This window comes from Pseudophryne corroboree, chromosome 4 (assembly GCF_028390025.1).
Source record: "Pseudophryne corroboree isolate aPseCor3 chromosome 4, aPseCor3.hap2, whole genome shotgun sequence".
NCBI lineage: Eukaryota > Metazoa > Chordata > Amphibia > Anura > Myobatrachidae > Pseudophryne > Pseudophryne corroboree.
Window position 1 is genome coordinate 771818439 of NC_086447.1, and position 24266 is coordinate 771842704.

A 24266-nucleotide genomic window follows, 5' to 3' on the forward strand; every position below is an offset into this window, starting at 1 on the left:
TTCGCCCCGAAGTCTGCGTCATGAGAGGCAAAAGTATCCAAGGCATAATGTCTGATGAATGTGTTTATGGAAGACCATGTGGCTGCCCTACATATCTGTTCTGCTGATGCACCCTGTTGTGCTGCCCAAGAAGGACCTACCTTACGTGTAGAGTGTGCAGAGACATTAGCCGGAATAGGGAGATCTGCATGAGAATAAGCTTCAGATATTACCATTCGGAGCCATCTCGCCAGCGTCTGTTTACTAGCAGGCCATCCTCTTCTATGGAATCCGTAGAGGATGAAGAGGGAATCTGTTTTCCTGATGGCACTAGAACGATCTATGTAGATTTTTAAAGCCCGGACCACGTCCAGCGACGCTTCTCCCGCAGATAGTCCCGATACCTGAAAAGCAGGGACTACAATCTCTTCATTCAGGTGAAATTTTGATACCACCTTTGGAAGATAGCTAGATATCGTTCTGAGAACTGCTCTGTCTGGAAAAAAACTTAGGAAAGGAGGCTTACATGATAATGCTCCCAGATCTGACACTCTTCTGGCTGACGCCATTGCCAGTAAAAAAAGAACTTTAACCGTTAACCACTTAAGATCTGTTCTCTCAAGTGGTTCAAACAAAGGACCCTGGAGAAATTTAAGAACTAAATTCAAATCCCAGGGAGCTGCAGGAGGAACAAATGGAGGTTGAATATGTACTACTCCTTGGAAAAACGTACGTACATCCTGTAGGTCAGCAATCTTCTGCTGAAACCATACCGTCAATGCTGAGACTTGCACCCTCAAGGAAGCAACCTTCAACCCTTTATCCAATCCTGCCTGCAGAAAATCCAAAATTCTAGCTACTTTAAAGGATCTCAGATTGTAATTTTTTCCAGAACACCAATGAATATAGGCTTGCCATATTCTATGATACACACGGGCCGAAGAAGGCTTTCTTGCTCTAAGCATGGTTTGGATTACTTGCTTTGAAAATCCTTTAGCCTCTAAGATAGAGGTTTCAACAGCCACGCCGTCAAAGACAGGCGATCCAGATGACTGTGACAACAAGGACCCTGCAATAATAGATCTGGACGTTGAGGGAGCAGTATCTGTGCTTCCACGGACATTCTCAACAGACCTGTGTACCAATGCCTTCTTGGCCAAGCTGGAGCTATTAGAATAATTGCTCCTTTTGCCTGTTTTATCTTTCTCACTACTCTGGGTAACAGAAATATTGGAGGGAACAGATATGCCAGCTGAAACCTCCATTCCACCGACAGTGCATCTACCAGGACCGCTCCTGGGTCCCTTGTTCTTGATCCGTACCTCGGAACTTTGTTGTTTAGACGAGACGCCATAAGGTCTATCTCCGGTAGACCCCATCTGTTCACCAGTGTCTGAAACACTTCTGGGTGTAGTGCCCATTCGGTTTCCTGAATGGTGTGCCGACTGAGAAAATCCGCTTCCCAATTTAGTACACCTGGGACAAATACTGCTGACAATGCCAGGAGATGGAGTTCTGCCCATTTTAGAATGGGAGTCACTTCCTCCAGACTCTTGCTGTGAGTTCCTCCTTGATGATTGAGGTAGGCTACTGCCGTCGCATTGTCTGAGCAGATCTGGACTGGACTTCCTTGTAGATTGTCCTTTGCCTGAACCAGAGCCAAATAGATGGCTCTTATTTCTTACAGATTTATCGGCAGGCGACTTTTCCCTTGCGGTCCATTTTCCCTGGAACCATAGGCTTCCGAGTACCGCCCCCCAGCCTTGCAGGCTGGCATCTGTTGTCAGGACTTGCCACTCTTTTATCCAAAAGGGTCTCCCCTTGTTTAAATGGTCTGTCTGTAGCCACCATGCTAGAGACCTTTTTACATTCACTGGAATCTTTATCATCTGCTTCTTTATTGTTTGATGATTTCCGTTCCATTTGGTCAAAATGAGATGCTGCAACGGTCTGGAGTGGAATTGCGCATATTCCACCATGTCGAACGTTGATACCATCAGACCCAACAGTCACATTGCTGCATGGACTGACATTGTCTGGGCTTGCAACGCTTCCAGAGCCATGACCTGCACCTTGACTATTTTTCTCTCTAGTAAGAGAACTCTCTGTAGGTCTGAATCCAATATGGCTCCCAAATGAACCATCCGCTGTGACGGATTCAGGGACGACTTCTCCCAATTTATGAGCCACCCGTGTCTCTGTAAACAAACTATCGTCTGTTGGAGATGGCTCAACAGTAAATCTTGCGACTGTGCTAAGATTAATAGGTCGTCTAGGTAAGGGAATATTCTTATCCCCTGCTTGCGCAGACAAGCTGCCATAACCACCATGATCTTGGTAAACACCCTGGGTGCTGTAGCTAGCCCGAAGGGCAGAACTTGGAACTGGAAGTGTTCCTTGAGGATGGCAAACCTGAGGTAACACTGATGTGATAGTGCTATAGGCACATGCAGGTAAGCATCCCGTACATCCAGAGATACCATATAATCTCCCGGTTCCATAGCCAACATTATGGAGCGTAACGTCTCCATGTGGAACTTCGGGATCCATATGTAGTTGTTCAACATCTTCAGATTTAGAATTGGTCGATATGACCCATTTGGTTTCTGGATTAGAAACAGATTGGAGTAATACCCCTGTCCCTTTTGTGATGGAGGTACTGGGACAATACACCTGACTGCAGTAATTTTTGGACTGCTTCTTGCAGGGCATTGGCCTTCGACTCCATACGAGATGGGCTGGTGCAAAAAAATCTTTGAGGAGGCTGCCTCCTGAATGGGAACCCATACATACCCCTGAGATAGTACCTTCTGCACCCAGGCATCTGCTGTTGACTGTTGCCATATGTGTGCAAATTGCATTAGTCGGCCCCCAACCCTGGAATCCTCCAGGCGGAGGCCCGTCTCTTCAGGCTGAGGGTTTCTGTTCAGGTTTGGAAGCTGGCTTTTTGCTAGCCCACTGCTTCCTACCCCTGGATTTAAACTGGGGTTGCTTAGGCTCCTCTTTAGCCTTCGCTTTGCTTTGCCAGCGAAATGAGCGAAACTTTAAACCCTTGGACTTAGGGTTATAGGTAGCCGGAAATCTGACCTTTTTCGATTCAGCCTCTGACTCTAGGATATCCGATAAAGGTTTTCCAAATAATATATTACCCACGAAAGGCAATGCTTCCAATGCTTTCTTGGACTCCGCATCTGCCTTCCAGGTCCGTAGCCAAACTGCTCTGCGAGCGACTACTGCCAGGGCTGAAGCTTTAGAAGCAACAGTGCCAACATCAATAGCTGCTTCTTCTAAATACTGGGCAGATTGTCTTAAACGGCAAAGACGATCCTCTTGCTCCCTAGTAGGAGAGGGGATGTCATTCTCTAGTTCCTCTATCCATTCGCCCATTGCCTTTGCTACCCAGGCCGAAGCCATAGCAGGTCTTACCACTGCACCTACAAGAGAAAAAATATTTTTCAATAGGCTCTCTATCCTTCTGTCTGTGACATCATTCAAAGAGGTAGATGACAGTGGTAAAGCAGATTTATGCACGAGTCGCAGAACATGTGCATCTACTTTTGGAGGAACTTCTCTCTTCGAACAATCTCCAGCAGGAAATGTATAATAAGAATACCATCTCTTAGGAATCTTATACCTTTTACTGGGCGCTGCCCAAGACTCATCCATCATTTCCGTCAACTCATCTGATGCTGGAAATTCAGCCTTCACTGACTTTGTTCGTTTGAATACAGGTGCCTTTGCTTTTAACGCTGTCTTGGCTGGTTCTTCCAGAGAAAGCACAGCCTTCACTGCATTGAGTTCAGCTACATCTTCTGAACTAAAGCTCTGCGACTGATCATCATACGGAGTTGAATATTGTTTCCGCATCATCATCCGATGTATCATCTTGTGTAGTCTGCCATACAGACGTATCTGTCTTAGTCTTACCTGCCCCTTGGTTGCTTGTAGAAGCTACTGGAACCAAACCATAGGAAGGGAGCTGCATGTATGGGTTCATAGTGTAACCTAACCCTTGAGTGGTGCTACCGGAGCTAATCTGTCCGCTATTGAAGATAGAGTCTTTGCGAACATATTCCATGGCGGCTCTACTGGAGGTTGAACTAACTCCTGTTTTTTACTTCGCTGAAAAGCGAAACAGTTTGCACACAAACCCTCATAAGGTGACCAATTGATTCATATCAATTACCCCTGACTTACAAGATAAGCATGTTAGGGCTATGGGAGTGCTTGGCAAATTCTCCTCATCACTTTTGCCACTCACAGACATTTTTTCTGATATTGACTACACAATTTTGTGACTGAAAAACACCCTATAATCAGTATATAGAGGTGAAATCAATCTGACCACAGTGCACCTGATTTGAGGGTCAGAACAGGACTGACATTACACAGAAAAGTCAGCACGCATACTAGCAGTCAGTCACATGTTAAAGCATTAGACATTGTCATATGAGAATACAACCTCCATAATAACTTAAACATAAGTAGGAAAATTGTACTTCTGTTTAACTGGTTCTTTTTTTCAACATAACATGCAGAAAACACAGTAATATACAGGTCTCATATGCAATAGGTACTAAAAATTAACAATGCATACTAAAGAGTAGAAAGGAATTTTTAGTACTGTATACCCTGCCTCCAGAGAGCGGGATACAGGGAGACTCACCACACTTCCATATCCAAGCAAAGATGCTCGTAAGACGCCGAGTGGATTCAGACGCTACTGGTGTACACTGCGGCTCTTGGTAACCGATATCGGACACGGACGCTGAGCGACTCCACGTGCTTGCAGACGCTAAAGGCCTGCGACTCGGTCTGGGCGGGTTTATATCCAGTGTACACAACCGCAGCGTCTAAGCTGCGACCGAGTACCCTCGTGGTAGCGTCTGAGCCGGAAGTGAGGTCATTCAGTTAATGAAACGAGAGACACGCGGGAACTGGCCATGAACTCGGAGGAGGGACGGCCAGGAGAGCGTCTGAAACCCCCTGTTGACTTAAACTCCCAGGATCGCGGCCTCACCTAGTCCTGGCGCCTATGATCCCCAGAGCGTAGCGCTGTCACATCGGGATGTTCGGCGCATCAACACACTGTTTGTAGTCTCCACCAAATCAGTGTGGCTGTGTCCTGACCCCTCTAGTAAGAGGAAGTCCATAGACTCACCGTCTCCCCATGCTCCGGCCACAGCCTGGTAACGTCTGCTGGACCTGCTAGAACATCCGACACAGACGCCCGTCGAGACAGCACTGTACCGCGGAGGTAAGCGTTGTTGCGACCCGGTGGGGAGTTATTGGAGCGACCCTTTCTAATATGCGTTTAAGACGCTGCTAAGAGAAGTCGCTCAAAAACCAAAACAGTAAGTCTATAAAAATAAATTAATGAAAACGCAAGGCTGCTTTTTCACAGCAGCCCTGTGACCATGCGGCTTCCTGCCGCACCAAGCAAAAAACTGATCTGACTGAGTCAGTGGGCGGGACTATATAGTGGAGGCCCCAATGCATCCTGGGAGGTCAGAAAGCTCGTGACCGTGTTGGTGCCATTTTCGCTGTCGCTCGACAATATCCCAATGTTATCCTGTGGACCCAGCCAGAAAAATGCATGTAAGGTAACGCCATTACAATATGGCATTTACTAGTAGTGAGAACAAAAGGCTTTACTGCTTGAAGAAACGCATTAAGCCTCCATTACCATTTGGGTTTATGGGAATGTTAGCCAGCGGTGTTAAATAGTTGTGTTCTGGAGAAATCTCATCTTTCTGGTGTAAACTGTTACATTGAGAATATCCCTTTCTCCAGAGAATACACCAGAAATGAGGGATTATCTGCACATCATGAAAAGACCGCTATATGTGCAGTTATCTTCTGATGACACATGATCCTGGCAAAGCCAAAAGTAAAAAAGGGTACATCCAGTCCTAACACCTGCACATGGTTCAGTTTGGTTAATGTGTAGATCCAGATGAGTCATCAATCAACTCTTGACCAAAAAAGCAGAATCAGCCCATGTCTTGTCACCCTACCACAGTTCCAGGGCCTGCTTACCCATCAACAGCTCCTGCTGATATTATGGTGTGCTCATCTTGAAAGACCACCACAGTCACACTCTGCTGAGAGTCCTACACGGAGAAAGAGTGAAAAATAGGATTGCTGTTTTGTGGTTCTGTTTCCCATTCAAACAGTTATAAGTTACAGTAGCAGAATTATCCAGTGAATGTATTCTAGCGTCACAAGTAGTTTAACAGAGATGGCATTATGCTCAACTGTAACTGCCCATGTTTATGACTCGGCACAGATGGTGTAAAACTAGTTTGCCAATTACCACGGACGGAGCGAGTCCTCTGACAGCCGGTTTTCGCTTCTTTACTTTCAATGGGGTTTGTTTATCCAGCGCATTGTGAGCCCCTGTAATCTGGTTCACTTGCCTATAAAAACCATCTAAAAGAGAACAATGAGTTGTAAATCCACCAGTAACTCCTATAATACCAATAGTTACCAGAAGTATCAGAGACAAAACTATTGCACTTTATTAAGTTTTGAGTCTCCAGTGACTGCACTTACAAAGACCCTTATTTTCCCCATTTTTTAAAAACTCTCCCTTAATCCCTCCTCACTTTCTAACTAATACCCCACTAATCTGTTCCCCTTTGCCTCTGAGCTCCTTAAGCAGGTTGTTTACAACTGCCTCACTTTCTTCCTCTCCTGTCATTCCAAACCAGTTTTCTGTCTCTTCTTCCCACTGAAAGAGTCCTCACCAGGGTTACCAACAACCATCTAATATCTAAATCCCAGGGACATTCCTATATTCTTGACTTTACAGATGCTTGAACGGTTAACCACCCACTACTACCCCAATTTCTACTCCACCAGCCTTCACACAGTTTCATCTCCTACTTAGTCTTACAACTACTTCAGTCTCCCCACCTACCTCCAACTTCCCTTCCTTTCTCTTCCTGCGTTCCTCAGCCACCTTTTCTTCTCCCTAAACACCTCTTCTCTAGGGGAGCTCATCTTTGGCTTGCAAAACCCCCTGTATGCAGACCACACCACCAACTGCCCAGCCAACTTATGTTGGATGAACAAGTGATTAGTCAAATTCGGACAGCTTACCCCCAACCTCTCTCCCCATTGACATCACCCTGTTTGTGCAAGTGTTGCCAAGATGGCACAATCTCCTTCTCCACCACTTACTCTCCCAAACTTTAAATTTCAACCTCCAGATAAGTACCTTCAAAACCTCTAGAGGTCACCAAATCCCTCATGCATGCCCTCATCATTTCTTGTCTAGGTTACTGTAACCTCTTATGGTCGCCAGATTCCCCAAATTGCCCTTCAGGCTATCCTAAATGCTTCTGTACAATTTCATTTTCCGCTCTTCCTCTGCTGAACCCTCTCTGCCAGTTACACCATTCATACTTTCTCCATCCCATTTTACTCTCCCAATAACCACCTCCTACCAATCTTTCCTTGAGGATTTCTTCTGTGCCATACCCATCCCATGGAATGCCCTCCCATTTTTTTCATTTAAAACAAAAAATGGTTGGTCAGAGAACCATCTGCACTGAAGAGTCACAAGGATGCGATACCCACCTTTCTTGGTGCATCGCATATCCCAGAGCATGATGTTACCATCTCTCCCTCCAGTGCTGAACACAGCTGTGCATAGAGAAATAGGGTTAAATATGTGAACTTGCTCCTCAGAGGACATAGCCCAGCCTCTCTCTACCAGACCCTGGCGTCAAAAGACACCCTAAATACTTCTTTGTATTAAGTCTTACAATGGTTTAAAAACCATCACTACCAACAGTTTTCAAACGAATGGGAACATGTCAGACAGAAAATAAGAATTTACTCACCGGTAATTCTATTTCTCGTAGTCCGTAGTGGATGCTGGGGACTCCGTAAGGACCATGGGGAATAGACGGGCTCCGCAGGAGACTGGGCACACTATAAGAAAGATTTGGTCCTACCTGGTGTGCACTGGCTCCTCCCTCTATGCCCCTCCTCCAGACCTCAGTTAGGATACTGTGCCCGGAAGAGCTGACACAATAAGGAAGGATTTTGAATCCCGGGTAAGACTCATACCAGCCACACCGTATAACTCGTGATATTAAACCCAGTTAACAGTATGAAATACAACTGAGCCTCTCAACAGATGGCTCAACAATAACCCTTTAGTTAGGCAATAACTATATACAAGTATTGCAGACAATCCGCACTTGGGATGGGCGCCCAGCATCCACTACGGACTACGAGAAATAGAATTACCGGTGAGTAAATTCTTATTTTCTCTGACGTCCTAGTGGATGCTGGGGACTCCGTAAGGACCATGGGGATTATACCAAAGCTCCCAAACGGGCGGGAGAGTGCGGATGACTCTGCAGCACCGAATGAGAGAACTCAAGGTCCTCCTCAGCCAGGGTATCAAATTTGTAGAATTTAGCAAACGTGTTTGCCCCTGACCAAGTTGCAGCTCGGCAAAGTTGTAAAGCCGAGACCCCCTCGGGCAGCCGCCCAAGATGAGCCCACCTTCCTCGTGGAATGGGCTTTTACTGATTTAGGATGCGGCAATCCAGCCGCAGAATGCGCCAGCTGAATTGTGCTACAAATCCAGCGAGCAATAGTCTGCTTAGAAGCAGGAGCACCTATTTTGTTGTGTGCATACAGGATAAAAAGCGAGTCAGTTTTCCTGACTCCAGCCGTCCTGGAAACATAAATTTTCAAGGCCCTGACTACGTCCAGTAACTTGGAATCCTCCAAGTCCCTAGTAGCCGCAGGCACCACGATAGGTTGGTTCAAGTGAAAAGCCGATACCACCTTAGGGAGAAACTTGGGACGAGTCCTCAATTCTGCCCTATCCATATGGAAAATCAGATAAGGGCTTTTACAAGACAAAGCCGCCAATTCTGACACACGCCTGGCCGAAGCCAAGGCCAATAACATGACCACTTTCCACGTGAGATATTTGAGATCCACGGTTTTAAGTGGTTCAAACCAATGTGATTTTAGGAAACTCAACACTACATTGAGATCCCAAGGTGCCACAGGAGGCACAAAAGGGGGCTGAATATGAAGCACTCCCTTTACAAAAGTCTGAACTTCAGGCAGTGAAGCCAGTTCTTTCTGGAAGAAAATTGATAGAGCCGAAATCTGGACCTTAATGGAACCCAATTTTAGGCCCATAGTCACTCCTGACTGTAGGAAGTGCAGAAAACGACCCAGCTGAAATTCCTCTGTAGGGGCCTTCCTGGCCTCACACTACGCAACATATTTTCGCCAAATGCGGTGATAATGGTTTGCGGTTACTTCTTCCCTGGCTTTTATCAGCGTAGGAATGACTTCCTCCGGAATGCCCTTTTCCTTTAGGATCCGGAATTCAACCGCCATGCCGTCAAACGCAGCCGCGGTAAGTCTTGGAACAGACAGGGCCCCTGCTGTAGCAGATCCTGTCTGAGCGGTAGAGGCCATGGGTCCTCTGATAACATTTCTTGAAGTTCCGGGTACCAAGCTCTTCTTGGCCAATCCGGAACCACGAGTATCGTTCTTACTCCTCGCCTTCTTATTATTCTCAGTACCTTTGGTATGAGGGGCAGAGGAGGGAACACATAAACCGACTGGTACACCCACGGTGTCACTAGAGCGTCCACAGCTATCGCCTGAGGGTCCCTTGACCTGGCGCAATATCTCTTTAGCTTCTTGTTGAGGCGGGACGCCATCATGTCCACCTGTGGCCTTTCCCAGCGGTTTACCAACAGTAGGAAGACTTCTGGATGAAGTCCCCACTCTCCCGGGTGTAGGTCGTGTCTGCTGAGGAAGTCTGCTTCCCAGTTGTCCACTCCCGGAATGAACACTGCTGACAGTGCTAGTACGTGACTTTCCGCCCATCGGAGAATCCTTGTGGCTTCTGCCATGGCCACCCTGCTTCTTGTGCCGCCCTGTCGGTTTACATGGGCGACTGCCGTGATGTTGTCTGATTGGATCAGAACCGGCTGGTTTTGAAGCAGGAGCCTTGCCTGACTTAGGGCATTGTAAATGGCCCTCAGTTCCAGAATGTTTATGTGTAGGGACGACTCCTGACTTGACCAAAGTCCCTGGAAATGTCTTCCCTGTGTGACTGCGCCCCAGCCCCGAAGGCTGGCATCCGTGGTCACCAGGACCCAGTCCTGTATGCCGAATCTGCGGCCCACTAGAAGATGAGCACTCTGCAGCCACCACAGTAGAGACACCCTGGTCCTTGGAGACAGGGTTATCAGTTGATGCATCTGAATTTGCGATCCCGACCACTTGTCCAAGAGGTCCCACTGGAAGGTCCTTGCATGGAACCTGCCGAATGGAATTGCTTCGTACGAAGCCACCATTTTTCCCAGGACTCGTGTGCAGTGATGCACAGATACCCGTTTTGGTTTTAGGAGGTCTCTGACTAGAGATGATAGCTCCTCGGCTTTCTCCTGCGGGAGAAACACTTTTTTCTGTTCTGTGTCCAGAATCATCCCCAGGAACAGTAAGCGTGTGGAAGGAACCAGTTGTGACTTTGGAATGTTTAGAATCCAGCCATGCTGTTGTAGCACTTCCCGAGATAGTGCTACTCCGACCAGTAACTGCTCCCTGGACCTCGCCTTTATTAGGAGATCGTCCAAGTACGGGATAATTAAAACTCCCTTTTCTCGAAGGAGTATCATCATTTCTGCCATTACCTTGGTAAACACCCTCGGTGCCGTGGACAGTCCAAACGGTAGTGTCTGGAATTGGTAATGGCAATCCTGTACCACGAATTTGAGGTACTCCTGGTGAGGAAAGTAAATTGGGACATGCAGGTAAGCATCCTTGATGTCCAGGGATACCATGTAATCCCCCCCGTCCAGGCTTGCAATAACCGCCCTGAGCGATTCCATCTTGAACTTGAATCTTTTTATGTATGTGTTCAAGGATTTCAAATTTAAAATGGGTCTCACCGAACCGTCCGGTTTCGGTACCACAAACAGTGTGGAATAGTAACCCCGTCCTTGTTGAAGTAGGGGTACTTTGACTATCACCTGCTGGGAATACAGCTTGTGAATTGCCTCTAGTACAGCCTCCCTGCCCGAGGGAGTTGTCAGTAAGGCCGATTTGAGGAAACGGCGGGGGGGAGGCGCCTCGAATTGCTTGTACCCCTGAGATACTACTTGAAGGATCCAGGGATCCACCCGTGAGCGAACCCACTGATCGCTGAAATTTTTGAGGCGGCCCCCCATCGTACCTGGCTCCGCCTGTGGAGCCCCACCGTCATGCGGCGGATTTGGAAGAAGCGGGGGAGGACTTTTGTTCCTGGGAACCTGCTGCGTGGTGCAGCTTTTTTCCCCTTCCTCTAGACAGAAAGGACCCGCCTTTTCCCCGCCTGTTTTTCTGGGGTCGAAAGGACTGTACCTGATAATACGGCGCTTTCTTAGGCTGTGAGGGGACATGGGGTAAAAATGCTGACTTCCCAGCTGTTGCTGTGGAAACAAGGTCTGAGAGACCATCCCCGAATAACTCCTCACCCTTATAAGGCAAAACTTCCATGTGCCTTTTAGAATCTGCATCCCCTGTCCACTGCCGAGTCCATAAGCCTCTCCTAGCAGAAATGGACAATGCACTTATTCTAGATGCCAGCCGGCAGATCTCCCTCTGTGCATCTCTCATGTACAAGACTGAGTCTTTTATATGCTCTACGGTTAGCAATATAGTGTCCCTGTCCAGGGTGTCAATATTTTCTGACAGGGAATCTGACCAAGCAGCAGCAGCACTGCACATCCACGCTGAAGCAATAGCTGGTCTCCGTATAACACCAGTGTGTGTATATATAGACTTTAGGATAGCCTCCTGCTTTCTATCAGCAGGTTCCTTTAGGGCGGCCGTATCCGGAGACGGTAGTGCCACCTTTTTAGACAAACGTGTGAGCGCTTTATCCACCCTAGGGGGAGTTTCCCAACGTGACCTATCCTCTGGCGAGAAAGGGAACCAATTTCTTATCAGTTTTTCTCCCCAAACATAATACCCTTTTTTGAGGTACCTGGGTTTATATCAGAAAGGTGTAAAACCTCTTTCATTGCCTCAATCATGCAACGAATGGCCCTAGTGGACATTAAATTTGACTCATCGTCGTCGACACTGGTATCAGTATCCGTGTCGACATCTGTGTCTGCCATCTGAGGTAGTGGGCGTTTCAGAGCCCCTGATGGCCTTTGAATTGCCTGGGCAGGCACGAGCTGAGAAGCCGGCTGTCCTGCATTTGGCATGTCGTCAAATTTTTTATGTAAGGAGACGACACTTGCACGTAATTCCTTCCATAAGTCCATCCAATCAAGTGTCTGCCCCGCAGGGGGTGACATCACATTTATAGGCATCTGCTCCGCCTCCACATAAGTCTCCTCATCAAACATGTCGACACAGCCGTACCGACACACCGCACACACACACAGGGAATGCTCTTAAAGGAGACAAGACCCCACAAAAGCCCTTTGGGGAGACAGAGAGAGAGTATGCCAGCACACACTAGAGCGCTATATAATGCAGGGACTAACTGAATTATGTCCCCTATAGCTGCTATAATATTTACTGCGCCTCAAATTTGTGCCCCCCCTCTCTTTTTTACCCTTTTCTGAAGTGTAGACTGCAGGGGAGAGTCAGGGAGCTTCCTTCCAGCGGAACTGTGAGGGAAAAATGGCGCCAGTGTGCTGAGGGAGATGGCTCCGCCCCTTTTTCGGCGGACTTTTCTCCCGCTTTTTTCTGTATTCTGGCAGGGGTAATTACCACATATATAGCCTCTGGGGCTATATATTGTGGTTATTTTGCCAGCCAAGGTGATATTATTGCTGCTCAGGGCGCCCCCCCCCCCAGCGCCCTGCACCCTCAGTGACCGGAGTGTGAAGTGTGTATGAGGAGCAATGGCGCACAGCTGCAGTGCTGTGCGCTACCTTGGTGAAGACTGAAGTCTTCTGCCACCGATTTTCCGGACCATCTTCTTGCTTCTGGCTCTGTAAGGGGGACGGCGGCGCGGCTCCGGGAACGAACACCAAGGACGGGTCCTGCGGTCGATCCCTCTGGAGCTAATGGTGTCCAGTAGCCTAAGAAGCCCAAGCTAGCTGCAAGCAGGTAGGTTCGCTTCTTCTCCCCTTAGTCCCTCGTTGCAGTGAGCCTGTTGCCAGCAGGTCTCACTGTAAAATAAAAAACCTAATATATACTTTCTTTCTAGGAGCTCAGGAGAGCCCCTAGTGTGCATCCAGTTCGGCCGGGCACAGAAATCTAACTGAGGTCTGGAGGAGGGGCATAGAGGGAGGAGCCAGTGCACACCAGGTAGTACCAAATCTTTCTTATAGTGTGCCCAGTCTCCTGCGGAGCCCGTCTATTCCCCATGGTCCTTACGGAGTCCCCAGCATCCACTAGGACGTCAGAGAAATCTGTATTAAGACTTCATGTTATTGTTTACAACGTAGTATTGTGTGTGTCATATATACCTAGTTGGATGAAATAAGATCTTCTGTATGTTATTGCTATACAGAGATTGCTTTAGCACGGTTACGGTTTGAATAAGACAGGAAATTCAATACCTTTTTCAAACTTTGAGAAAGCAACAGACTTCAGACTACACTGGTGCCCTCTGCATTCTCCGATAAGCTCCCCAGCCTTCACATCAAAGATCTTAGCAGTCTGGTCTCCAGACGCTGTAACCTGAATACAGAGTACATGTTACATTCTTTACTAAAACATAATTATAGCAGTTTCAGGGTGTTGTCACACAAGTACTCTGCACTTCACACATTTTGGGGTTAACTCAATTATGGGCAATGTCCATGTTGTGCCATTGGAGAGTCTGAAACATAACCCTACTTCACACCTAAATATCTCCGATTTAGTGCAAAACCTCCATTTTCCTTTGTAGCCGCATAGAGCTATGAAGGAAAGAGCGCAATCTTGAGGTTATTGTATGTACAGGCAATGCACGCACTGTAATCGCACTTACTTCAACTGACCTCTAAAAGCGCACCTTTAAAAAGGACTGCAAATTGAAACAAATCTCCAAATAAAACAAGGAGCAGCACGGTTGGCGTAATGGTAAGCATTACTGTCTCACAGCAGTTAACTATTGGGATCAAATCCCACCCAAGCCCTGTGTAAAGCTTGAATGTTCCCCAGCGTCCGTCCACACGCCAGAAACACACTGGTTGGTAAATTAGATTCTGACAACAAAAAGCACTAATGTGTATTCATGTGGCTGGGAATATAGAATGGAAGCTCTGCTAGGGCAGACACTGAATGGCCAAACATTCTCTGTAAAGCGCTGCAGAATGTGTGTGAAATATAGAACTACATATACCATGGAGGGACTGTCACACAAGATCTTTCATTGAGCAGCTTTTAAAAGGCTTCAAGCAGCATTTTGATGAGTAGCCAAAGCACTCACCATTACAACACTCAATGAACAGTTCAGGCACGAGACATTTTTCATCATTTAAATAAGCAAAACCAGATATTGGACAAAGACTCAAGTACCAAATCCTTGCAAATTAGAATATGCAAACAAGTTAATGACTCTGGATCAGGATGATTTCACTATTTCAATCTCTACTCTAAATTTACTTACCAGCTTGTGCTCTTCAGGAACCCAGGCAAGGTCAAAGACGGCATTAGTGTGAGCCTGCCAGTCTGAAATACATATATTAATACACATACTGTAAGCATTAAGTGAATCTAGCGGAACACCGATACTGTAAATAGGGTTAAGCGAGAACTTTGCAAGGCATACCCAGTAGCAACGTTTAAATAGAAACTACACATGGTGTAAATTCTTCATAATAGTAATAGTCCACTGTAGAAAGGGAAAGGCACACAGACCTTAGCAAAGTAATATAGGTGAATGGTAAAATCCATACGGATGTAATTTGGGTAGATTTTTCTTTTACTAGAAATAAGAATATATTATTAAATCAGACGTCTGCATAGAAGCAATACGCAAACCTCACCTTTCATCACCTGACGTTGCATGTCCCGGCATTCTGTGTCATAGAGCCTGACAAAACCCTCCTCATTGGCCACTGCAAGCACTTGAGGCATATCAGACACTGAAAAGAAGACAGCATGACTTAATATACTTGGGTTTCCAGATCCATGAACATGAAGCATTTGTAACATCTAGAAATATCCTGTCGATTTATTGAAGATACATGAACTTTTGCGCTTCTGTACTGGGAACTCAAGACAATTAATGTCTTACAATTTAAAAAAACAAAAAAAAAAAAAAAACACCCACACACACCAATATGTATTTGTATTTATATTTAAAAACAGTCCTGACAGTATTTGTGGCCAGTCTGTACATATAAAACAGTAATTAATATGTAATAAGGGGTTTTAAGTCTCTGGCCTTTCTAAAAATTAAATAAAAATAAGAATTTACTTACCGATAATTCTATTTCTCATAGTCCGTAGTGGATGCTGGGAACTCCGTAAGGACCAGGGGGAATAGCGGCTCCGCAGGAGACTGGGCACAAAAGTAAAGCTTTAGGACTACCTGGTGTGCACTGGCTCCTCCCCCTATGACCCTCCTCCAAGCCTCAGTTAGGATACTGTGCCCGGACGAGCGTACACAATAAGGAAGGATCTTGAATCCCGGGTAAGACTCATACCAGCCACACCAATCACACCGTACAACCTGTGATCTGAACCCAGTTAACAGCATGATAACAGAGGAGCCTCTGAAAAGATGGCTCACAACAATAATAACCCGATTTTTGTAACAATAACTATGTACAAGTATTGCAGACAATCCGCACTTGGGATGGGCGCCCAGCATCCACTACGGACTACGAGAAATAGAATTATCGGTAAGTAAATTCTTATTTTCTCTGACGTCCTAGTGGATGCTGGGAACTCCGTAAGGACCATGGGGATTATACCAAAGCTCCCAAACGGGCGGGAGAGTGCGGATGACTCTGCAGCACCGAATGAGAGAACTCTAGGTCCTCCTCAGCCAGGGTATCAAATTTGTAGAATTTAGCAAACGTGTTTGCTCCTGACCAAGTAGCTGCTCGGCAAAGTTGTAAAGCCGAGGCCCTTGGGCAGCCGCCCAAGATGAGCCCAACTTCCTTGTGGAATGGGCTTTTACAGATTTTGGCTGTGGCAGGCCTGCCACAGAATGTGCAAGCTGAATTGTACTACAAATCCAACGAGCAATAGTCTGCTTAGAAGCAGGAGCACCCAGCTTGTTGGGTGTGACGATGCTAAATTCCTTTGTCGTATAAACAACCCTTTATGAAGCTAAGAACACTGTACGCTGTTTACTTAAGAAGTACCGTAATGGTACGCTAGTTGCGTAACGATCGCTCAGCCGTAGGCGAGACGCTCAAGCGTCACGTTCGCTCACGGCCCAGTGATCACAGGACACGTTATTGGTTATGTCTAGGGTAATGATTCGCTATGGCGTAGCTTACGCTCGAGACCACGAGGAGGTCACCAGCGATGCAGACGCTCACAACACTATACCTTTATGATAAAACCTTATACCAATGAAATACACTGAATACCTTAATGTGAGTACAGGGTGTAAGTGCAACCTTGTGTAACCTGACTATCTACAAAGCTGCTTGAGCGTCACCGACGCTCAAGTGAACACTTATCACTATAGAAAATACACAGATGCTGGTTTAGGTTCCAAGGCCTATTAACTGTATTATATCTAATATACTTGTAAAAGGGGATAACAGTACAAATGATACACTACAATATAACAGAGACTTCCTAACCACAGAACTAAACAATAAATACAAAAAGACAATACTACACTGACCTAAATGCAATACAATACAATACTATCTAATACAATACAATACTAGCCTAGTCTAGGGGAGATATGAGAGAACAGAACAGAGAGAGATAGAGAGAGAGAGAGAGAGAGAGAGAGAGAGAGAGAGAGAGAGAGAGAGAGAGAGAGAGAGAGAGAGAGAGAGAGAGAGAGAGAGAGAGAGAGATGAGATGAGAGAAATTGGCTCACAGAAAGACAATGATTACGGAGAGAAACTTACGCACAAAGGGTATGATCGCCTGCGCCTCGATATCCAGCTCCCGGCTATCAGCAGATAACCGTTGATGAGAGAGTGAGAGCTGGATGTGGTCGGCCTGCCTATTTATGCCCCACACACAATGCAATCTCCTGGTCCTACAATCCCATTGTCCATTGGCCGAAGGAATTCGGCCCTGTATCATAACAAAAGGTCATAGGGTGATTCATACAGGTGGGCTGTGACGATTTCCAACAGCTCAGGTGGGTGGGAAACTGGGTTTCCCGCCGCATACCTGAGTATGTGTAATTAATAGAAATGGACATAAACTTCTTATGTCCATAACTATTCGCACGAGCGATTAATACGCTCCAAACCAACACCGGAATATTGCTAATTAAATACTCTTCCGATGGGTACCAAACACTGCTGTATGATTCCTGTTAGACCCTTCGTACGATATAAAGAGGGATTCCTCAGCTCTGGGACATTGTATTTTAACCAAACTTTCAGAATCTATCAAAGGGACCATGATCTATAAACTACATTAATTGTGAACATTTGTAACGAATGAGTCGCACGCTACGACTACATAAACTCTACCGTAAATACGCATACCGCGCCTGCGAGTGCACGTTATTGCGGGTATGCGAATCCACGGGAGAGCGCATGCACGCGCAGCGCGGACCAGTGTGCGGTGCAAATATGGCAACGTGCATTGAGACATTTTTCTGACTTTGACAGTCCACCCTTTGGCAGTCAATAATAACTGCCACAAAACATTTAAGGAGAAAAATGTAAGTCAGGGGTTAATTGATTTCCATGGTTGGGTAGGGGAGGAGAGAGGAGAAGGTGTGAAGAGGGTATGACCTAGTGAGATAGCAGAAGCATGTGTGTATGAATCCATGTTTGGGGGGGTCATGTATCATCGTGCCGTACGTGTTGTAAATCAAGCTTCGAGGTATTGCGAAGTATACATTTGAATTCCTTCTTATCCTGTGGTACAGGTCTGTGGATGGGCTGTCAAACTTTACCGAGCTCATTTCGGCTGTGGTTGTAACAAAATGGGGATGCACATTTTAGTTGATGATACATGAATGGGGGAGGTATGTGGTTGCTGATATCTGTGCCTGTATTCCCTATCGTCTATGTGTGTCGTTACCTGAGGGTTGTAGAGATGAAGATAAAGAACACTTACGAAAAATGCAATGATATTCTATGTCAGGGAAATGTACATCTGTCGTCGAAGTTGTTTTCGGTATCTGTTGAGAGTCGTCTTCTTTGCGCTGTATTGCTCCTTAGGCATGAGCAAATAGCTTTGTCTGAGCCATCAGATTTACAAAAATGTTGGGCTAGCGTGAGTTTAAAGATACTAGGGAAACTGGGGATCCATGGCAAAGTTCATCAAGTGTCCATATTTAAAGTTGTCAAATCTTCTTCTTTGGTCAATCCGTTGTCTGTATACATCTCGTCTCGTCAGCTTCCTCGTCCAAGGGGGTCTTTGTATCTTGGAGAAAAGCAGAAAAACAGGTGAAAGAAACGGACCGTATAATCGCATTTTCATCACATTCTGGTTTCTATCATTGGGTCATAAATCAAATCCAGGTTAATTACAGTTTCCTCACTCCTCAAGCTCATCACTTTTGTACTTTGTTTGCACCTCATTAAAGCCTGCCCGCATCTAAATATCAATCCAATCGATATAACGACACCCAAGATACATAGTAGAAACTTTCCAACATCCATTATGACTCCTTGAGCCCACTCTCCTAAACCGGAGAACCAATTTCGCGGGTTCAACCATGACACCCAACCAGTCAGCTCATTACCTACAGCAGCAAGGGTGAGATTGTGTTTTCGACGAAATTCCCACTTCAATTGGAGAATATCGTCCATCTTTTGGTCTATGACCTCTACCGGATCCTCGGTGCTATTTGTGATATACGTGCAACACTTTATGCCGTACTGTGTTGCCAATGTAACACAATATCCGCCTGTTACTGCTGTAAGGTAATTAAGAACCATCCTATGCTGAACTAGTTCTGTTTTGTAAGCTTGAAGTTCTCTTCCAGTGTATCTAAACGTGTCATCATACATTTCAGTGATATTATCTAACAAATTGGCGAGTGCGGAAATGTATTTATAATTCATCACTCCCCGAGCGGTACGAGTGAAATCTAACGCTACCAGAACCTGAATCCCGGTGGATTCATGGATAAGATCAGAGGCCGGATGCTCTAACCTTTCTGACAGTTGTCTTTTAACTCGGTGCTCGTAATGAGTGTGAGTATAAGGAGCTTGGGCACCACGGTGTATGTCCTTCATTTTGTCATGTGTAACAGTCATCACTTCAGGCAATACTTTTCCAATATAACACAATCCTTCAGAGTTTGGGGCAAGCCATTTGTACGCCTTTCTCCCGCATATGAAATATGCATCATCGGGGAGAACATATGGGACGGAGAAGGACATGACCATGTTACAAACCTTCCAGGTGAAATCTCCTGACCCTAATTCTTCCAACTGCTTAATGCACGTATCAGTTTGTATGACATGTGCACAGTATCCTGGTGATACCTCTCCAACTCTAGTAATCCTATTTCCTAAGGTATATCGATACCGAAAAGATTTTCCTCTACTGGCTATGTGGCGTACGAGCTCTGTATCTGTAGGCATTCTATCTGCTCTGTGTGAAAAGGTCATGGTAAGGTTGCTCCATGACACTTCCCAATTTCCCGGTTTTCTGGGATTGGAGATGTTAAAACATAAGAGGGACCTATCCACATGGTATTGGTGGAGCTTCAAACTAGGAGGGCTGGAGATATTAAACCTCCGGTCCACCGGTCTCCCACCACTTAGCTCAAGTACCTCCCCTAACGTTAAAGGAAATGGTACTAGCCCTGATTTGCTGTGACCCTGAGGTACTTGAGAGCATACCCAACAATCTGTTTGGTTTAATACGTTACCCACTAAGGAGTGATAGTCACTCAATGGATGCCGGTCTATATGGATATTAAAACTAGATTGGCATTTCTTTATGCATCCATCTTCAACCAGATTATCACAGAGCCTACAGATACAATTTTCTTCAGCTAACAATCCATCACAATTTCTTCTATCGGATCGTTTTCTGATACTCGCCTTTGCTTGTTGGTTTGGTTGATCTTGGAAAACTACGCCTCCATCATCATAATCGGAACCCATTCCAGAACCTCTTTCGACCTCTATGGTACTCTCGCCGGAACAGACTGCTCTGGTCAACATCATGGTTAACATCAAAATCCGGATCACAGTCTCTTGGGGCGAGTCCATCTTTGAGGAGGAAATAGAGAAGAATGAGAAGGGGGAAAAAGAAATTTTAAGGGAGAGGGGCTGGGAAGTGGAGAAAAACAATAAAAGGGAGAGGGGAGTCGACAGCTGCTTTCGATTTTCAAGGCTCAGGTGCCGCCTCAATCCTCCTGGAACAGACACTCCAGTGATACAACCTCTACCGTCTGTTCCTTATCGCGGGACTTCTCTGGATCAGCAACCTTTTTGCAGTGGGATGAATGGACCCAAGTCTCTCTCTCAGCAACCTTCAATGCTGTGGTGCTAGTCAATAAGACCTGGTATGGTCCTTCCCATCTATCAATAAGACAACCTGAGCGTAGAAAATTTCGTATCATTACATAATCCCCAGGTTCAATGTCATGACAATTACTATCTGGTAAATCAGGAATCACCAACTTCAGATTATCATTTTGATTCCTCAACTGTTTACTCATGTTAATCAAGTACTTTACAGTTACTTCATTGTTACATTTCAAATCATCCTGAGGGTTAATCATGACATGCGGTTGTCGACCAAACAAGATTTCAAAAGGAGACAGATTAAGAGGGGGCCTGGGAGTGGTTCTGATGCTATACAAAACAATGGGTAAAGCTTCTGGCCACGTCAATCCTGTCTCTGCCATTACTTTACTCAATTTATTTTTAATAGTGCTGTTCACTCTTTCGACCTTCGCACTCGCCTGTGGACGGTACGGAGTGTGCAGCTTACTATCAATTCCCATCAACTTACACATTCCTTGAAAGACATCACCTGTAAAATGGGTACCCCTATCACTTTCAATGATTCTAGGGATACCATATCTACATACAAATTCCTGCACAATTTTCTTAGCTGTAAACATAGCGGTATTTGTAGCTGCTGGAAAAGCCTCGACCCAATTCGAGAAAACATCTATACAGACAAGTACATATTTCAAATTTCGACATGGGGGTAATTGAATGAAGTCAATTTGTATTACCTGGAAAGGGCCGCCGGCAGGTGGGATATGGGATGGTTCTGTAGGTATTGCTTTTCCAATATTCTTTCTCAGACAGGTAAGGCATGACATTGCTCTTTTACTCGCATGAGAGGAGAATCCTGGGGCGCACCAGTATGCTCTTACCAATTTGCACATCCCCTCCTTGCCTAGATGAGTCAGCCCGTGAGCTGCTTCAGCCAGACATGGAAGGTATGCCCTGGGGGCCACTGGTTTACCATGTCCATCCGTCCAGAGCCCTGAGGACTCCTGGCCATATCCCTTTGCCTTCCAGACTGCTCTTTCCTGTGTGGAACACAGATTCTGCATCTCACACAACTTCTGTGTATTAAATACCATCAACTGTGTGGTGTCTGTCCGTGTGGGGGTAGCAGCTGCAAGCTTTGCGGCTTCGTCTGCTCGGCTGTTACCAAGGGATACTGGGTCTTGGCTATATGTATGTGCTTTACATTTGATAACAGCCACTCTGTCGGGTTCCTGTATCGCTGTTAGAAGCCTTTTTATGTGAGCTGCATGCGCTATCGGTGTACCAGCTGCCGTCATGAAATTTCTGAGCCGCCATAGGGCTCCGAAATCATGGACTACCCCGAACGCGTATCTGGAATCGGTGTAGATATTGGCTGACTTACCCTTAGCCAATTCACATGCTCTGGTTAGGGCGACCAGTTCAGCAACCTGGGCTGAGTGAGGTGGGCCTAGCGGTTCCGCTTCTATGGTGTCTTGGTCATCTACGACTGCGTATCCAGTACACAAGTCTCCCGAGTCTGACTGTCTGTGACAACTACCGTCCGTGTAGAACGTGAGTTCTGCATCTTCCAGTGGATTGTCACTGATGTCAGGCCTTGCGGTAAAATTTTGGGTCAAATATTCCATACAATCATGTGTATCTTCCTTTGCATTAAATCCTCCTTCCCCATCACTCTCACCTTCCACCCTTTGTGTCTGACCAGGCACACCTGGGAGAAATGTTGCAGGATTTAATGCGCTGCATCTCCTTATGGTGATGTTTACGGGGGCCATTAATGCCAATTCCCATCTTGTAAACCTTGCAGATGAGACGTGTCTGGTTTGGGCAGAATTCAATAAGGCAGATACCGCATGCGGTGTATGGATTGTGAGGTTGTGGCCTAGCACGACATCTTCGCTTTTTGTCACTAGCAATGCTATCGCCGCAACGCTACGCAAGCATGTGGGGAGGGATCGCGCTACCGTATCTAGCTGGGCGCTGTAGTATGCAATTGGCCTGCTGGCATCACCGTGTTTTTGTGTTAGTACACCTGCTGCGCACCCAGCACTTTCTGTTCCGTATAGTTCAAAGGGTTTCCCATAGTCTGGCATACCTAGTGCTGGTGCCTGCGTTAGGCACTGTTTGAGTCTCTCAAATGCTGTTTCAGATTCGTCTGTATGCGAAATCCGATCAGGTTTGTTTGAAGAGACCATTTCCTGCAAAGGTAGCGCCAATATGGAAAACCCTGGGATCCAATTACGGCAATACCCACACATTCCTAAAAACGTCCTGATCTGTTGCTGGGTTTGTGGCAGTGTCATGTCTCTAATGGCTTGGATTCTATCAGCGGTCAGGTGTCTCAGTCCTTGTGTTAGACAGTGTCCCAAATATTTTACCTTAGCTTGGCATAATTGTAACTTGTCTTTGGAAACCTTGTGACCTGTGTCTGAAAGATGAAACAGGAGCTGTTTCGTATCCTTCAGAGATGCTTCCAGTGAATCTGAACACAGTAATAAATCGTCCACATACTGTATCAATACTGATCCACTGTCTGGTTGGAAAGACTGTAAACAATCATGCAAAGCCTGAGAAAATATACTTGGACTATCTATGAAACCTTGGGGTAACCGAGTCCACGTGTATTGGACTCCTCTGTATGTAAATGCAAACAAATATTGGCTGTCAGGGTGCAGAGGTACCGAAAAGAAAGCGGAGCAGAGGTCAATAACAGTGAAAAATTTGGCAGTGGGAGGAATTTGCATTAGGATGACAGCTGGATTAGGCACTACGGGGAACTGACTCTCAACTATTTTGTTAATCCCCCTTAGATCCTGCACTAGCCTGTAACCCCTCCCCCCACTCTTTTTAACAGGGAAGATGGGACTATTTGCGGTGCTGGACGTTCTTACTAGAATGCCCTGTTGTAGCAAGCGCTCTATTACGGGAAAAACTCCTAGCTCCACCTCTGGCTTCAGAGGATACTGTGGGATTTTTGGAGCTATCCTACCATCTTTTACTTGCACAACTACTGGAGCTACGTTTGCCATTAATCCAGTGTCCTGTCCATCTTTTGTCCAAAGTGACTCTGGTATCTGAGATATCATCTCTTCTACTTGGGATGGATTCCTATTTGTCATAATGGAATGTGACATTAATTTTGATGGGGAGTCTAACATGTCTCGTACTTCCTGAGCGTGATTCTCAGGAATGTCCAAGAATACACCTTCAGGGGTACAATAAATGACGCAACCCATTTTACATAGTAAGTCTCTTCCCAGGAGATTAGTTGGTGCAGATGCAGCCAGCAAAAAGGAATGCTTGGTATGCAAAGGCCCTATTGTAATCTCGGCTGGTTTGCTAACAGGGTAGTGCTGGACTACTCCTGTTACTCCCATGGCTGGAATTGTCCTACCAGTGGTTCTCATGCCCACTGTCGAATTTATCACTGACTTGGCCGCCCCTGTGTCTACAAGAAAGTTTAAAGTTTTACCAGCCACATTGATTGCAATTTCTGGTTCGTTTCCAAGACTAGCAATCAACTTAACTGGGTGCAGATTACAGGTATGGCCACACCCCTATTGGGTATGCTGACCTCCCTGAATCCCGCTGGCAGCAACTACTTGTGAGGGAGTTAGCTGGGAACTACCAGAGGCATGCCAGTCTCTGTTTGGGGGATATCTTTTTGTTTCCCCTGTATGTGGCTCAAAACTCCGCCTCTGTGGACCCTGCTCCCAATGTCGTGTGTTG

The 24266-nt window shown here is 46.0% G+C and overlaps 1 protein-coding gene across 1 annotated transcript in view; it reads right to left on the reverse strand.

Annotated features, from left to right (window-relative positions):
- DTL (denticleless E3 ubiquitin protein ligase homolog) overlaps positions 1-24266 on the reverse strand; it is an 85307-nt gene that overhangs the window by 34692 nt on the left and 26349 nt on the right. Inside the window, exons 3-8 of the mRNA XM_063918248.1 lie at positions 14952-15050; positions 14573-14634; positions 13539-13659; positions 7564-7629; positions 6296-6411; positions 6019-6092 (exon numbers count right to left, since the gene is read on the reverse strand). Of these exons, the coding sequence (XP_063774318.1) occupies positions 6019-6092; positions 6296-6411; positions 7564-7629; positions 13539-13659; positions 14573-14634; positions 14952-15050 (538 nt within the window). The remainder of the gene's footprint in view (positions 1-6018; positions 6093-6295; positions 6412-7563; positions 7630-13538; positions 13660-14572; positions 14635-14951; positions 15051-24266) is intronic.